At 32.1% G+C, this 18982-nt stretch overlaps 1 protein-coding gene across 22 annotated transcripts in view; it reads left to right on the forward strand.

Moving 5' to 3' along the window:
- Positions 1-18982, forward strand: part of LOC139485243 (uncharacterized) — a 107444-nt gene that overhangs the window by 52025 nt on the left and 36437 nt on the right. For 11 of the 22 annotated variants that reach the window (XM_071269586.1, XM_071269607.1, XM_071269624.1 and 8 more), the window contains 8 exons: positions 8433-8444; positions 9990-10489; positions 10862-11052; positions 12303-12419; positions 14892-15033; positions 15388-15526; positions 17055-17268; positions 18051-18369. In XM_071269586.1, coding sequence (XP_071125687.1) covers positions 8433-8444; positions 9990-10489; positions 10862-11052; positions 12303-12419; positions 14892-15033; positions 15388-15526; positions 17055-17268; positions 18051-18369 — 1634 coding nt within the window. The remainder of the gene's footprint in view (positions 1-8432; positions 8445-9989; positions 10490-10861; positions 11053-12302; positions 12420-14891; positions 15034-15387; positions 15527-17054; positions 17269-18050; positions 18370-18982) is intronic. The other 11 variants (XM_071269702.1, XM_071269718.1, XM_071269683.1 and 8 more) reach the window with 1 other exon arrangement.

Genomic DNA, 18982 nt, shown 5'->3' on the forward strand with positions numbered 1-18982 from the left:
TAAACGGATGTTTATTTTTTTTTTTCACGCTCAGCTGACCGGATTTTTCTCTGCATTAGAGCAATGCTACGAAACGGGTCGAGTGTAAAGTTTGGATAAAGTCGATTGTTTACAATTTGCAGTCTGTACACGAGACTGTGTAAACACATCACTATATTAAAATCAGAATAGGTATTATGACCAGATCTGATTGTTTTTCATGTGGAAAACGTCCGTATGGGAGCGTATACCACTATTGTCACTAGAACCTCAATTGGTTCGATTGTTTACAATTTGCAGTCTGTTACGTGTACACCTGGTACACGAGACTGTGTAAACACATAACTATTAAATCAGAATAGGTATTTTGACCAGATCTGATTATTTTAATGTGGATAACGTCCGTATGGGAGCGTATACCACTATTGTGCCTAGAACCTCAATTGGTTCAATAAATTTCAATCAGAAAAGGGAATCTGCCCATTTCTGATTGTTTTATTTGGAAAACGTTCCATACAGGGAGCGTAGACCAACAGTGATACTGTTTTAACAGTTGATAAATACATCACAATCAGAATAGGGATTTTGCCCACAACTGATGATGTTTATTTGGTTAACCTTTCATTCAGGGAACATAAACCATATTTATTGAAAATAAAACGTGCTCAATGGATCACTATAGACTTAAAATAGAATAGGGATTTTGCCCAAGTCTATTTGATTAATGTTGACATGTTTCATACAGGAAACATAGGAACTAGAACAACATGCATGATTTAGAATCTGTAAGTTGCATTCATTCTAATAAAATACAGATTTGATATCTTACATAAAATTAGATCATAACTATTTATTTATTGCACATTGATATTTATGGAGCATAGAATTGCACGTGGATGATTGTTGCAAATAAAATAAATTAGAATCAGACTAGTGAATTTAAGTCCAGGTCTATCTGACTTTTCTAGACATCCTTCCACCCAGGGAACATTATGTCTATTTTTATTATATTTTAAAACACCACAAGCATAGCTAATATTTGGTTGCACATTGTTTTTTGTGATGAACCAACAGTTTCGTCAATTAACATATTTGCTCATATTGATAATATATTGAGCAAGTGTCTGGAAATAGTCAAGACAGATATTAAAGACACTGAAAATGATACATTGTTATCTAGTACAATACAAATGTGATTGTAGTTTAAGCATACCAATACATACTTCTTTTAAATATGTCCAGTTTAAATCAGGACAGTAATTCTTAGAAGCCTGAAATTTTTTTTCCAGAACAGCAAATTGCTGTAAATATTTAATTATTTTTTTACTGATAAATAATTCTCCAATGCTCTAACAGACATGGAGACAGTAAGAATGGAGCACTGTTCTAAATACAGTTGATAGCTTGTGACAACTCTTTTTACTTATATTAAATTTCATGGTCAGTTTACTTATGACAAGAAGAACATGAATATTATAAGTATGAACTGCTATAACCAATTGTTTGTTTTTGTCGGCAGTAAGGAAACAAAGGCTTTTATATGTTTTTATGTAAACATTAGATTGTCTATTGAATAAAGAATTTAGGGGATGCCATGATGCATTTCACAAAGACTCATTCAAGGTAATGGCTTATATATTGATTACATAATTCAGAGTGTACATTGCCAATGCATTTATTAAATATAATATGTACTAATTCTGTTTTGTTTTGAGTACAAAAAAAAAAAAAAAAAAAAAAAAAAAAAAAAGAGGTGATAACGTAAGACTTAAGAGACTATCTTACCCTCACTATATGGGAATCACTGTCAAATTATACATATATCTTCCAATCATGAAAGCAAAAGGAGTTTGGATGCTCTTTTAAAGATAGAAAATTATGCCTTAATTTACATCTTAAGTTTTCTAAGCAATGCCAACAGATGGGCAAGTTTCTGCTATAAGGATTCATTCATTGGGTCCGTTTTATTCTTATTGTGAGATTGGTAGAACCCAACAGTTTATGCAATGGCTACACATTTTTTTTCCTAGAGTTAAATATTGATTCAGAATTCTGAAGTATAGAGGACTCAAATATGCTGATTTATAGAAACAAGATTATCATTAATTTAGATCTTGTAAAAAAAAAAAAAAAAAAAAAAAAAATTAGTAAAATATTGGTAAATAAATAAATAAGATTTAAAGCATTGTGGATGCAGGATTTATTTAAAATGCTAGACATGGTCTAGGAAATTGAAGTAGTTCTCTCAAGATTTGAAACTATCTATTATACAGCTCTTTATATAAACCTTTTATTTAGTCAGTCTTTACAAGATGCAGAAAAAAAGAAGAGGTTTTTTTTGGAGTAACACATGATGTACCAATATAAACATATAATATATATACATTTCAATTGGTTCTCAAATTTTAGCACCAGTGTAGAAGCAGTTAATCTTACAGCAAAATGTAGGAAAAGCAATTTATCTAAAAGACTGATTAATAGTTAGCAAATAGCTTTCAATAGTCTAAGAATAGTACATGGAAGTAAAATATAGTATGATAATTCCATGATTATATCAAATCAAATGCGAGACATTTTCTTAATATTATACCTAAATATTAAAATGTCACTGTTTATGTTTATTTTTGCTCATTATAAGCATAAAGTTACAAAAATCTAGTCTGGTCAAAGTCAAGTTGTATATTATCTATATGCAGGAAGGTTTTCCGAATGCATGTGATTTTAACCTCGGAATTGATGGTAATTATTCACTTTTCAATTTCCATATTACCAGCCAGAATAATATAAATATATAGCATACAGTTAGTATCTTATGCAAGAATATGCTACACAAAATTGAAATGTGTTTATTTTAAACAATTACTTTGAATTTTGATTCAATATTGTTTTGAAAGATGTGATTATTTAAATCACATTAATTTTGTTTTTGCCAAATCTGGGGACAAATGCAAAATTCTTCTGAGTGACTAAGTTAACCAAATGACTGGGTTGAAGTCACAAAATACTACCAAAAGCTGTTTGGTTGATATATACATGTATTGAATCATATCAGAATGTATAGGATTCAGATGAGGTGAACCAAGACAGAAATAAAATGAGCATTTTTGATAGTGAAACCATTTCTGAAATAACTAAGAACACTTAAGGATACTGCAAGTTGGTACAAGTGTTTTCCATATTGCCAAACAAGTGTTTTTTCTTTAAATACAACTATAGAACTATATTTGACAAGTTGCATTTTAATATTTCTGATAGCGAAATAATTTCTGAAATTAATATAAACAATTGTCAAGAGCAACATACAAGAGTTGTTCATTATGTCAAATTTTTGTTTCTTTAAATTTGGAACTGTACATGGCAAGATATTCTAGAAAGTTAACCGTTGTGAATGTTAATTAGAAATATCAAAACATTTTATTTTAGACAGATTTTTCATAGCTGGAGAAAATCATCTGTTAGCATTCTTTTTGGACTTATAAGGACAACAATCATGGCTTTAATTCAGCTCAACATCCAAATGTTCTGTGGAAGCAGTATATCAATGGAAACATGTATACTGAAACTTTTCCACTGATTTGTCCATTTCTGTATTTTTACACTTGAGTAGTCCAATACAAAACAAAAATATTGTTCATGGTTGAAATGGTAGACATTGTATTCAAAGGTTCTACCACTCATAGAAATTTTATCAGATTTTTTAAATTTAGTCAGTTTAGAGAATTGTCATTATACAATAGTACAAGACTTCTCTTGATGAAAATATTTTATTCTAAATCTATGAAATATTTAAAGTAGTATATCTAGCAGAGAAGCAAATTCTCAGGGACTATAACTTTAAAAAAGTTTAAAGATTAATCCAGATTTAGCATAATCATGAAACAACTTTGGTTTGAGTCTTTAATAAACTTTGATTGTATTAAGGACACCTATTTACAAAGTATATTTTAATGGTTTATAATTCTTTAATTAAGTAGAAAAGAATTTATTTCGAAAGATGTGATATTGATCAGGTTATCAAAAGACGACAGCAATCATATATTATCTGTTAATATATTAATATAGAGAAAACAATGGAAAGTTAAAGAAAGGTAATAATGTTTCCAAATAAACTTAATTTTCAAAGTGGAAAGTAATGAAATTAAGGTTGGATTAGTTCTTGTCGATTTGTACAAGCAACAAGAACAACCTATTCAGAAATAAATGCTTATTTACTGTTGCATAAATATTACAACACATTTAGCTCATAATGAAGGAGCTTTAATATAATTATTTCTATACTGACCTGCAGATTATTTATTCATCAGATATAGAAATATGGGGTATATATATACATGTGAGTGCCATTGAGACAACTCTACATCAAGTCTATTAATTTTGCATACTTGTATTTATACAATCTGCAAAGTTTGTCATTGATACATATAGTTATGCAGCATAGCTTCATTGTATAATAAATTCAGTAATTTCGGTTTTTACTAATATCCGTATTTACAAAATTTAATGGAGTTACTTTTTAAAAAATTTCACATAATTTTTTATATGTTGAAATTGTATGTGTGTGAGAGAATTTATCCTCCACCAAATGAAATACTGCTTGTTAATCAGTAAATATTCTATATAATATAAATGTAATTTCATGGTAAGTATATTTAACCAAATTCATATAAAATGGTAATTTTTGAAATCTCAAGAAGAGATTTTATATGAATTTATAGGGTTAAATATACTTACCACAATCCACCACCACCCCTGGAATAAATTCAGTTTTTTGTTCACTTAATTGAAATTATTCAATTAAACGACAAATTAAAACTAAAGCTAGTGTATGTTACACAGGTGAACTATGACGTAGGTGAGTACATCTCATGGATGTAATTTTTAATCACCTAGTTAATTGCGATGAGAACATGTTGTGAAAGCAAACATATTCTATATAATATAAATGTAATTTCATGGTAAGTATATTTAACCCTATAAATTCATATAAAATCTCTTCTTGAGATTTCAAAAATTACCATTTTTCTGGTTGTTTACTCAGATGTCAGACCTCTTAGGAGAAAAGGAGATACCAGTTTGAATGAAAGTCTAGATCTATACTATAAACAACAGTCAATATACACAGGTAGTGTCTCATCAGATACCATATCTAAATCCCCAGGAATGGAACCTGAACAATTATTAGCAAAACCTTTAAAAAGTAGGGACTCAAAACAGGATCTGCATCAAGTCAATAGAGCGGATTACATTTCCAGAGCAATGACAGTTGGGAAAGGGGTCAACAAATTTGAAAAGGCAGTCAAAAATCAAAGAATGAATTCTTTAGCCAGTCAGGAATACCCAGGAATGGAACCTGAACAATCATTAGCAAAACCTTTAAAAAGTAGGGACTCAAAACAGGATCTGTATCAAGTCAATAGAGCGGATTACATTTCCAGAGCAATGACAGTTGGGAGAGGGGTCAACAATTTTGAAAAGGCAATAAAAAATCAAAGAGTGAATTCTTTAGCCAGTCAGGAATATCCATACCAACCAGAACCACCGCATAGTGAAAGAACAGAAATTAGTAGACGGCAGTCATATGCTTCAAATATGGTCAGTAGAAAAAGCTCTCTTCATCCAAATGATGCTTTTCATGAGCCTTATGGAATGGAAAGAGAATTATCTCCAGCTCAAATGCCCCCTTCTGGGTTTACTGATCCTATGTCAAAACGACCTTCAATTCCAGTAATTAATGAACCAAGGAAGAAACCATTATCTTTAAGAATGTTAGGAAAACTTGGAACCTTGAAATCCCTGGACATTAAAATGGAGGAGCATAAGCCCTTTAGTGGTATTACTTTCAAAATGGTGGCAACAGCAATGACAAATTTTCTAACACAACAAAATTTCATACTGTCTGGACTTGCACCAAAAATTTACAAACACAAACCTAAAATGAAATTTGATTGGGCAAAATTTCGTCATTTTGTTCTATCAACAAAAGCATTTGAAAATCCTGTGAATAGTGCTACTAGAGTGTTTCAAATGAAGGCACCACCTGTTGTGGCAGGTAAACAAATAGTTAACCAATACATGAGACACTTTCAGGAAATGGCAGATGACAATGACAACAGTGAGTATGAAGAGAACAATGTTCGTCATCCACCAAATGGACCTAGAGGACAATTTAGAAGGCATCGGAGGATGTCAAGGTCACAGGAGGATATACCTCATCCTGAGAACCGTAACTTGTCTCCTTATCAAAATCAAAGATATAAACATGACAGCCATGTCTTATCTCACCAGCCTCGATCTTTTGATGGTCCAAGTCCTGATAGGATAAAACGATATCCAATCATGTCAGGTGCCCGTAACATTGAAAGAACCAGGGCCAGAACTTCTGGATATGATACAAATACTATGAGACATAGACAAGATTATTCCCCATCTCGTCATGAGAGAGATCTTTCAAGGCCAAGAAGTTTTACCCAACAGGATTTTGACCAGTTCCTTTATGAACAAGGTATTCACAATAACTATGAAGAATATGAGGATCCTGATCTTTATTATCATGGGAACTATGGACGACCAGGTCGTGGACGTGATGATCAACCAGGAAGAGATGATGGGTATTGGGATGAAGATGATGAATCATCTGAAGATTTCGAACCTCTGCCTCCACGGCAACAAGAACTTCCACACGGGGAGAGATATAAAATGTTACCCCAAGAGAATAACACAAGGAGGCACAGAGAAAGACATTCCCCAGGTCGCCATGGAAACATTGTGTATGATAGCAGTCCTGATGAGATTGAGAGACGTACTGATAGAAGCAGAAGATCTTCACATTACATGTATAGTGACAGGAGTCCAGAGGCTGGCCATAGAAAGTCCTACAGAAATCATGAGGGATATTATAATGCTAGTCCTGAAGATGATAGGAGGGGTTATTTTGGTAAGCATAGTAGCCCAGAGACCTCTAGGAGAGATGTAGTCATTAATAGAGGTCAAGATAGATCAAGGAGGGAGGTTTTAGATCCTAAATATGATGCTGATGAAATGATGAATAGAAGGAGTTCATCAAAAGAAAGAAGTTCAAGATTGGACACTGAAAGGTCAAAAAGTAAACACAAAATTTATGATCATGAGGCATTGTCGGGAAGAGATACTAGTCCTAAGGAAAGAAAGAAGAAATATAAACATAAGAAGAAGAAACCAGACGTGCCAATGACACTGAAAGAGTACAACAAATGGCGGGACGATCAGAGTGACAGTGACGATACTGATAAAATCAATACAAAAGATGTCAATAAAGGGCTACAGTGCTTGGACACATATGGAACTATGTTCAGAAATCAGCTTGTACTGGATGCCATTGCTGTTGAAGGTTTGTCCAAAGTCAATGTTGTCTGCAAAGTTCACAGGTCACAGTGATGCAAGGTCACTGCTCAATGTAAGCAATCACATGGTTAAGTTATCTGCATGTCATGATCGGTGATGTTCACAGCTGAAAGGGATGAAAATATTGTAATAACAACAGCATGTCACATGTTATTTCATTATAATCACTTTGAATAATTAATTAATATTTTATTTTATTTCAGAATGATAGTCACTTGATGTTATAACAATTATTTCATTTTATTTGATATGTATACATGTTGTGGACCGAAAAATAGAGCTGATTTTATGCATCTTTTAAACAATTTAATCCTTAGAAAAAAATTCATTGAAAAGTGACAATGTTAAACAATCTGTATTTTGTTGCATTGCATTTGCACCAATTTTTAAAAAATTTGATCTTTCATTTGCGCCACAAGGTTATAAATCATGGTCAATAGATTGCTAAGGATGCATTAAATATGCTCATATTCAGCTAAAAAGTCTTGCATTTACTTATATCTTCTTTCATTGTCTTCACTGACGATATAAAGGAGTTGGGTTGGTTGAAGTACAATGATGGCTTGTACTTCTGTTTTCCCCCTGTAAATTATTTATTAAACATTTTGTAAATGAAATGCACAAACTTGCCAGTGTAAAAATGAAATACGTTAACTTACTTGAACAAAAGCTTTTCCATTTCAACTTCAAATACAATTTGTTTAGACACATATGTACCGGTATATCATGTTTAAGAAGTTTGAATACAAATTCTTTGTCAATGCTTAGGCTAACGATTTACATGTGGTCTAAACCAGGTTAAAATGTTAAATATTTTGCTTTTAAATAATTCAAAATTTAGTTTCAATTGATTACTTAAAATATCATAACCACAAATATTTAATTGCGATTTATATGTTGATACAATTTCACTGGTGTTAATTCTTACTACTTACAGTAGGTTTGTTTTCTTTAAATCCATTGTCATTTTGACCTTATTTTCTTATAGAAATACATATATACCAAGGATTATAAGTACATAAATACATGTATAAACAAAGTTTTAAAAAAGTATTTTTTATGCTAATTTTCAGCGGATTCTGAGGGTAAGAACAATAATCGACAAAGCATTTTTTTGTAATGTAGATCTAACCCTTTGGTTTTATTTTCCTCTAACAATGTTGACCATTCTGCACATTTCTATGTTTTACTATTTGTTTTGTAGTTACTATGTTTCAAGTTATACTTTGGGTTTTTTTTCACAAGTAAAAAAGTTTCAACCACATTTATATCCTTTTTCAAGGGGTCAGATCAATATTGTTTTCACTAAAAACTATCAATAATTGACAGCTGTTTTAAAAAGTTACAATTTATTTTGTATTAAAACTTGTTAAATTTGCTGTGCTGTAACAGCACCTAAGTTTTTTTTTAAAACAAAGAAATGTCATTTTGGAAAATTTTAGACCTAAATTTAAAGTCAAATTATTATTTAAGATTTTGAACCTTATATTTATGGCATTAATTATGCAGTATTATTTTTCAGTATTTATCTCATTAGGCTATAATGTTTTGGATAATGACTTTGGATTAATTATTTATAAGAATTAACAATACCTGTGCTAATTAATAACCTGTTTGGACTTGGATGTTAATCCCTTTTTAATTGATTGTATATAAGTTGACTACTACTAGAAGCACATGTTTATGTTTATAATAATATCTCATTACGAAACACGAATATTCTCATAAACAGAAAGAACTGAAACACAACATAGAACACTAAAGACTGAATTTCCTGATTTTAGATGTTTTGTAAAACAAATTTTTATTTCAATAGCTTTCAATTTATTAATAGCTTTTATGTAACAAGAATATAATTGACCAGTTGCAAGACAGTTTTTTGTTGTTAAGAGTTCCACTTCAAATGAAGACGTTGTAGGTATTATAAGCCTTTACACACCACAATGCAAAATATTTTCAATTTGATAAAAAAAAAAGGGCTGTTTTTATTTTTGCCTTTAATGTAAACTCCTATTGCACTAGATCAATTTTAGCACATGCATGGTTTCTTGTTTTTTTTCTTGGTGTGGTAATTAATGTGTTTTAGTCAGAAACACAATTTATTTTATGTCCAGGTGTTTTGTGGGAAAATTTGATTGCTTATATAGGGAATCACTGGAGCATGACTGGAGTGGTTTCCCTCTTAAGCAGTCAGTGGGCCCCTCTTATGAAAATTTCTGGATCCACCACTGTTTATTATCATTTGTATGCATTTTTAGTCTCTTTCATGAAAAAAAAGATTTGGAATAAACTACAATGAGTTGATAAATGAATCATATTAGATTACCAAAAAAGGACATCAGGAATAGTATTGTTATTGGTTACTTTCTGACATAACTGCTTTTGTTTATTGATATAAACTTTAATTAGCCCTTTTTTGTACTGTGTACCCCTATGTGATCAAGGGCTTTTAATAGCTTAACATATGGTATGGTTTTTGGTCATTATTGAAAGACATTCTATGACGTTGTTGCTTGTTTTATTGGCAATCATAACGTATCTCCTTATTCTAAAATCAAAAGAGATCAGTATAAGGATACTTAAGCTCTCTAACCATCTTATATTTTTTTCTGTCTATTTTTTTTTTTTAGACCAAAGCAGTATGACAGATGATTCAAAGAAACCCCCAGGGGGACGTTCTAGGCAAAGACTAGCTTCTATGTCAGAGGAATCTGAAAGTGAAACTGAAAGTAGTGAAACTGATTCTGATTCTGAAACCTCTGAAACTGATACAGAAACAGAAACTGATGATAATGAAGGAAGTATGGTTGTCATGGATGCACAGAGACCATATGATCAGGTCAGAGTTCAAAGACGTGAGAGAGAAATTGGTAGAGGTAGCTCAAGGAGACTGAAGGAATATGAGGGTGTTGTTGAAAGAAAATCTGAATATTCTCCAAGACCTCCAGAAACTCCAAGATCTAGCCGTCATTCTGAAGGTAGAAAGCAGCGATTGGCTCTTCTTGAAGTCCAGGATGAGGTTGAACTAAATAGTAGTACCGTAGATGGCAGCTTTGTTGAGGAAAGACGGGTGGCTGTCCCTGGCGACAAGTTAGGGGCCAGCAGAAGGAGAATTATTGATGAAGGACAGGTAAGTTTTTAAAATGATGAGGAAATAAGGACGATAGAATAAGTTGTCAGAATGAAATTTTATAATAGTTATTGATGAAAGATAACAAGTTTGTAAGGATTTTTGCCTCTCATGTTTTCCCCTTTTCTTATTTTAGAACCATTTTTGTCTTTTTTATTATGATGTACATTTATGATATTTTGTCCACCAGCCTTTTAATTTTCTCCAAATTCGTCCAAAAAACTTAAATCGCAATAACTATTATTTTAAAAATTATTGTGTGTATTTGATATTGCAGTTGTTGAAGAATGGACAAGTATTAGAGATTAAATTATTGCCATATAAGGGAAAACTGCTTACGACAACAATGAGCAAATAATGTTTATTTTTCAGATGATAACTAGTGATGGAGATGGAATCCTTCCAGCGCCCTCTATCAGTGTTGAAAGTCGTGGTAAGAATGGTCTCCGTGTGTGTTGGAAGAGATCTTCAAAAGGAGTAGACCCTAAATATAAACTGTTGCTGCATGTTGTCAATATTGTTGGCACAAAGTTTGCTAAAGAAATCAATAATAGTGATATCAGGTTAGTATTAATTTTTTCCCATATGTGTCACAGAATAATAAAGGACGTTATTATTTATGGGTTGTACAGTCAAATCTGTATATGACGGCCACCCTCAGGACCTTAAGGAATTGACTTTAGTACATGTAGTAAGGTGACCATTGAAAAGAAGTACAAATTGTATAGGCACGTATATGGCTAAAGTGAGACCAGTAGGGGTAACAATACATGATTTTGCTTACTACAGGTGAACTTTATAGCAGGCTTTATTTAAATCCACTTGTTTTGATCTTTGTTGGATAGTTGTCTCATTGGCAATCATACCACATCTCCTTATTTTTTATATTGACTGTACTATGGTAATCTTGTTGAAATGCCTTTTTAAACAAATATTGATGAATTATCATATAAATAGGATACATGGGGTCCATAGATGGACAATTTATGAAGTCTTCTCTACCATGAGATTTGTTTACCATGCATCGCTCACTACAAAATTTTGTAGCACCAACCATTCATTAGCATTTGTCTTTGCCTTCATAGACTCTCAAAGGTTTTTATGCCCCACCTACGATAGTAGAGGGGCATTATGTTTTCTGGTCTGTGCCTCCCTTCGTCCGTCCATCCCTCCGTCTGTGCCTCCGTTCGTCCGTCTGTGCCTCCGTTCGTCAGTCCGGTTAAAGTTTTTGGTCGAGGTAGTTTTTGATGAAGCTGAAGTTCAATCAACTTGAAACTTAATACACATGTTCCCCATGATATGATCTTTCTAATTTTAATGCCAAATTATAGTTTTGACCCCAATTTCATGGTCCACTGAACATAGAAAATGATAGTGCAAAGTTCAGGTTAAAGTTTTTGGTCAAGGTAGTTTTTGATGAAGTTAAAGTTACATCAACTTGAAACTTAGTACACATGTTCCCTATGATATGATCTTTCTAATTTTAATTCCAAATTAAAGTTTTGACCCCAATTTCACGGTCCACTGAACATAGAAAATGATAGTGGGAGTGGGGCATCCGTGTACTATGGACACATTCTTGTTTTTAATGGAGCATCCCGTAGATAAAAATGTACTATTCAAGTAGATAAAAGTATTCCCAAATTATGATTAAATAACGTTTTCTTTCAGGTTCTGTGGTGACATACAACATCATTATTCATTAATTTAATCATGCACCTATAATAATTAAAAAGGGAAAGATTATTAGACATGTTTAAATTATAATGGCTATCTTTACAAGATATATATTCATTTTTGACATTTTTTCCAGTTTTGAGTGTAACTTGGTTGAGCATAATAAGCCAGTGAGAGGCTTACAACATTGTTGGAATGTTATAGATAAAGATAGATGTGATATAAAAGGATTGGTATCTGGTATGACCTACAGGTAATTACATAGATAAAGATAGATGTGATATAAAAGGATTGGTATCTGGTATGACCTACAGGTAATTACATAGATAAAGATAGATTCGATATAAAAGGATTGGTATCTGGTATGATCTACAGGTAATTACATAGATAAAGATAGATGTGATATAAAAGGATTGGTATCTGATATGACCTACAGGTAATTACATAGATAAAGATAGATGTGATATAAAAGGATTGGTATCTGGTATGACCTACAGGTAATTACAAATATAAAGATAGATGTGATATAAAAGGATTGGTGTCTGGTATGACCTACAGGTAATTACATAGATAAAGATAGTTGTGATATAAAAGGATTGGTGTCTGGTATGACCTACAGGTAATTACATAGATAAAGATAGATGTGATATAAAACGATTGGTATCTGGTATGACCTACAGGTATTTACATAGATAAAGATAGATGTGATATAAAAGGATTGGTATCTGGTATGACCTACAGGTAATTACATAGATAAAGATAGATGTGATATAAAAGGATTGGTATCTGGTATGACCTACAGGTATTTACATAGGTAAAGATAGATGTGATATAAAAGGATTGGTATCTGATATGACCTACAGGTATTTACATAGATAAAGATAGATGTGATATAAAAGGATTGGTATCTGGTATGACCTACAGGTAATTACATAGATAAAGATAGATGTGATATAAAAGGATTGGTATCTGGTATGACCTACAGGTAATTACATAGATAAAGATAGATGTGATATAAAAGGATTGGTATCTGGTATGACCTACAGGTAATTACATAGATAAAGATAGATGTGATATAAAAGGATTGGTGTCTGGTATGACCTACAGGTATTTACATAGATAAAGATAGATGTGATATAAAAGGATTGGTATCTGGTATGACCTACAGGTGTTTACATAGATAAAGATAGATGTGATATAAAAGGATTGGTGTCTGGTATGACCTACAGGTATTTACATAGATAAAGATAGATGTGATATAAAAGGATTGGTATCTGGTATGACCTACAGGTATTTACAAATATAAAGATAGATGTGATATAAAAGGATTGGTGTCTGGTATGACCTACAGGTAATTACATAGATAAAGATAGTTGTGATATAAAAGGATTGGTGTCTGGTATGACCTACAGGTAATTACATAGATAAAGATAGATGTGATATAAAACGATTGGTATCTGGTATGACCTACAGGTATTTACATAGATAAAGATAGATGTGATATAAAAGGATTGGTATCTGGTATGACCTACAGGTAATTACATAGATAAAGATAGATGTGATATAAAAGGATTGGTATCTGGTATGACCTACAGGTATTTACATAGATAAAGATAGATGTGATATAAAAGGATTGGTATCTGGTATGACCTACAGGTAATTACATAGATAAAGATAGATGTGATATAAAAGGATTGGTATCTGGTATGACCTACAGGTATTTACATAGGTAAAGATAGATGTGATATAAAAGGATTGGTATCTGATATGACCTACAGGTATTTACATAGATAAAGATAGATGTGATATAAAAGGATTGGTATCTGGTATGACCTACAGGTAATTACATAGATAAAGATAGATGTGATATAAAAGGATTGGTATCTGGTATGACCTACAGGTAATTACATAGATAAAGATAGATGTGATATAAAAGGATTGGTATCTGGTATGACCTACAGGTAATTACATAGATAAAGATAGATGTGATATAAAAGGATTGGTGTCTGGTATGACCTACAGGTATTTACATAGATAAAGATAGATGTGATATAAAAGGATTGGTATCTGGTATGACCTACAGGTATTTACATAGATAAAGATAGATGTGATATAAAAGGATTGGTATCTGGTATGACCTACAGGTATTTACATTTTTTCAATCAGAAGATGTAATATCTTCTTATGTAAGTTTGAAAATAAGAAGTTCATCTACAGTCACCAGTAGGCTGTCAAGACTGTGGTCATATGTGCAAACCCTTAGTTCCAGTCTTAATTACTAGGATTGCCTGGTGTTCATGGTTGACTACAGGTAGTTAGACTCCTCAAGCAGTGGCTGCCGCTATCTAGCCAATTGAGTTGAAAATGGTGTTAATAATACTAACAATCAATCAAATTATCTAGACTTCTGAAGAAGACCACTTGTTGAAATCTTTGACATTTTTTGTTTTATCAATTTGTTCGATTGCAGTCTCATTCATATAATATCCAAATTATTCTTTCATTAATTAGTATATAATTTTTATAAAAAGAACAAACACTTTTCCTGTTAATAAAAGTTTAAGTGCATTAAGTTTTTTTACCCTTTTTGATTTCAGTGTATGGATATGATATAAGATAAATCTGTAAATAAATAATGAGGAGAGAAGCTCTAAGGAGTTGTAAATGATTTTAAAAATTTGATATTGAAATGCTGATTGATCATTTTACAACCTATTTATTTTAGGGTATATGTGATTGCCAATTATACAATGTTACATGGAGAACAGCCATGTGAAATACAGACTTCTTCATCTGTCATCTATTATACCACAGTTGGACCACCACGTGCACCTAAACTAAAGATTGTCAGTGTAGATATGTACCAGGTAAGGACAATTCCACTAGAACAGATAGCAGTCCACAATCACTTAAAGAAATACTAAGCCCTGATAAATACTATTACAATAAACCAAAAACCAAAACACAATTCCTGTAGGTTGAGTCTTTTATTATATTTTTGTTTTTAGAGCTTATATTTTACAACCGATGTCTCATATGAATTCAAAACAAATTCTTCGCTTTTTCTGTAGATTTAAAAATCTGTAGCCATATTGATATATTCTCAAAAACAATAAGCACATTTATTGTTTGAAAATTTAAATTTTGGAGTAGTTGTTATTAAAGTATATATAAGTATAAGTTTGTAATGATAATGAACACTGTTTTTTGTTTCATTTTAGGCTTTGATAGAATGGGATCAACCCAGTTTCCACAAAGATCTACAGATCAAAGGATTCCAGATTTATGTAGATAATAAACCCTTAGGTCGAGTGAGAAATAAGGACACCAGACAAATGCTGATCAACAATATGGTGGCAGGTAAGAGTTGTCTTTCCTTTGTCTTTCTTTTTACGATAATTAGAAAAAAAAAGTGTGAGTCAAGGAGAAAGACATCAGAATGAATCTTACATACATGTTATGAATACATTTATAGGTAAAAGAAATATCACATGCATGTATATGGTTACAGAAATGAATAGAGTTATCTCCCATAGGTTAAAAATTATTATTTTCTTGTTTCAAAAACAAGTTACTGGCAATTTAAATCACAGTCATTATCTATGCATTTACTTTGTACATATTGGACTGAGGTACTAAATTTTTCAAAGCATGCACTGCATGTTTCCTAGTCCTAGATTTAGTTGAGATCCAGACAGTTTTGCCATTTTTACCAAAATCTTTATTATACCCCCGCTTTAAAAAAGGGGGGGTATACTGTTTTACCTCTGTCTGTCCGTCCATCAGTCCGTCAGTCCGTCCATCAGTCCGTCAGTCCGTCAGTCCGTCAGTCCGTCAGTCAGTCCGTCCCATGAAACTTTCGTCACATTTTTCTCAGGAACTACACATCCACCCTTTCTGTAATTTGGTATCAACATTTATATATGTCAGCCATACCGTGTGATGCGTTTTCAGATTCATCACTTGACTACTTCCTGTTTACCGAACACTTGTCTGATTTTACACATGATAGCCAAGTTGAAAATTTTCGTCACATTTTTCTCAGGAACTACAATACAAGGATTTCTGAAATTTGGTTTCAGGATTTATATAAGTCAGCTATACCGTGTGATGCGTTTTCAGATTCATTAATCGACAACTTCCTGTTTACCGAACACTTGTATGATTTTACACATGATAGCCAAGTTGAAAATTTTCGTCACATTTTTCTCAGGAACTACAATACAAGGATTTCTGAAATTTGGTTTCAGGATTTATATAAGTCAGCTATACCGTGTGATGCGTTTTCAGATTCATCACTCGACAACTTCCTGTTTACCGAACACTTGTATGATTTTACACATGATAACCAAGTTAAAAATTTTCGTCACATTTTTCTCAGGAACTACAATACAAGGATTTCTGAAATTTGGTTTCAGGATTTTTATAAGTCAGCTATACCGTGTGATGCGTTTTCAGATTCATCACTCGACAACTTCCTGTTTACCGAACACTTGCATATTTTTACACTATTAATATTATCCACTTGCGGCGGGGGTATCATCAGTGAGCAGTAGCTCGCAGTTTCACTTGTTTTTTGCCTATTTGGGTTGTAAATGCCTTTTCCTCATTATAATATTTTTTATCTTTAAACTATTGAACTACTATTCAAGGCCAAATATGGCCCCCTACTGAACTTACTCTTTTGATAAGATACTTTCATATACATATATTTTTTTGTTGAATAATGAATATAAAAAAAATCTGTTGTCAGTAAATATTCAGTTTACTTCACAATAATCATATTAATTTCAACAAAATGTCCGTTGTGTTTTCTATTTCAATAATTATTGATAATCTAAGAGAACAAGTATGCATTCATGCTCTCCTATTTCTTTCTTAATACTAGGAAGAACTATGAGTGTTTATGTGGTGGCTGTTGCCCAACAAGGTGGCATTGAGAGTGAGCCTTCACGTAAACTCCACATCACATGTCCAAGGAGGCCACCTGCAGTTGCAATTACCCAGCAGCCCTCACATAAAGCAGGATGTGTATTAATTTCCTGGAACAGACCAGAAGGACACACATATTCATCTAATGAAGAAGATATTTCTTTATATGGGTAGGTGATTTTAAAAATGTGTAGTTATAGCTAGATATTTTAGTCATAATTTTAGAATTGCCCGACTCTGTAATAGGCTATTTGCCAATTCCCGTAATTGACCCTGTAATTAGAGATCCCTCTTGTAGTGTTCTCCCTTATTTTTATTTGAAATGGAGAGCTACCAGAAAGAGCAAATTTACCTATGCGTAATGTGAGTAATCTTTAAGGTTTTCAGATCATTTAGTTACTTTCTTGTTAAGCAAAATACTTTTGACATCAGAAATTATTTTTCATGAAAAATTAGTTAAACCGCTAATACATCACTTTCAATTCATTATGCTTTGCATTGGCAAAAGCCAATTTTGTCCGGTATGGAACCAGTCTACGATTGACAAAGAGAAGTAATTTGTTTAAAAAGTGTGTAAAAACAGAATCAAGTCGGTAGTTGGCAAATGGACTATTTCATTGGGATACAAAAGCATTGACCAAAGCCTTTAAAATTACAAAAAGAATAATTTAAATCATATAATTACATAATTTTAGTGCTGCAACTGTGAAACTATGAGTAAATCAAATTTTTCATCTCATTTTTTCATGTGTTTCTGTGCATTATTGTGTAGAGAGCATTGAGAATTACAGTTTGAAATTGGAATGTCTTCTGATTTCTTTCAGCCAATCAAAAAATGGGATTCTTATGAGACACACATGTAATGGTATTATAAAAGCTTATAACAGAATCTAATAAGGAAATATTTTCAGTTGCTACTACAATTTCAGTCAAGTGGTTTTTTTTTCTTCAGAATTTATGTGGATGGTAAATGGTATGGAAAAATAACAGCAAACAAAGCTAGCAATCGCAATGGCTACCAGTACTATTTGAATGACCTTCCCCCTGAGCAGACATATGACATCAATGTCAAGGCCATAGCTGGTTTTAATAGAGTTGACCCTGACAGTTCCCATGTCTTCTCACTCAGTGATAGTCCAATGTCAAACTCACTACCTGTGTCAGCCCCGGCAGCCCCTAAATCTCCCAAACTTATGCTGGAAGGTCTTCACACAGATGGTATAGATGTCAGCTGGCAGGCTCCTCAGCAGTTTGGGGATGCTTCAATATCTGTAAGTTAGCATTTTGAATAGAATAACTTGAAAAAAGAAATTGCTAATAATGAAGGTCATTGCTTTATTGTTACATTTTGATTTCCAGTAAAAGAATGAAAATATTTATAACAAGTAAAAGACACAGCACATTTCTTCATATTTACAAGAAAGCTAAACGAATCTATTTAGATTTTTGAAATTATTACATATTTTTAAAGCAGAATGCAACCATTACTTGTTGTTTTGTTTGACTGCTGGACAATTTAGTAGAAAATGAATTTCCTCTTCAATGAATTTAAAGAAAAAATTACAGAAAAAAGTATGAATTAAGGATGTACTTAGGTGAATTTTAAAAAATCAAGAAATTAAAATTGATACTTTATTTTGAAATAGCATCAGGTAAGGAACAAAATAAGTTAAAAATATTGATAGGTCATGGACCTCATTTTCGAGATATTTGAGTTTCTAAAAAAAACGGGAAAAGGTTGCCTCGGACTTTTACCTTACATTTGTATTGGTATTATTGGGTCTCAAATACAAAGAACAAAAATTAAGAAATTGCTTAAATTTTGGAAAATGGCTTTTTATGAGCTATTGAAGTCTTTTATACAAAGAAAAATGGGTGTTATGG

Source organism: Mytilus edulis, chromosome 1 (assembly GCF_963676685.1).
Source record: "Mytilus edulis chromosome 1, xbMytEdul2.2, whole genome shotgun sequence".
Lineage (NCBI taxonomy): Eukaryota > Metazoa > Mollusca > Bivalvia > Mytilida > Mytilidae > Mytilus > Mytilus edulis.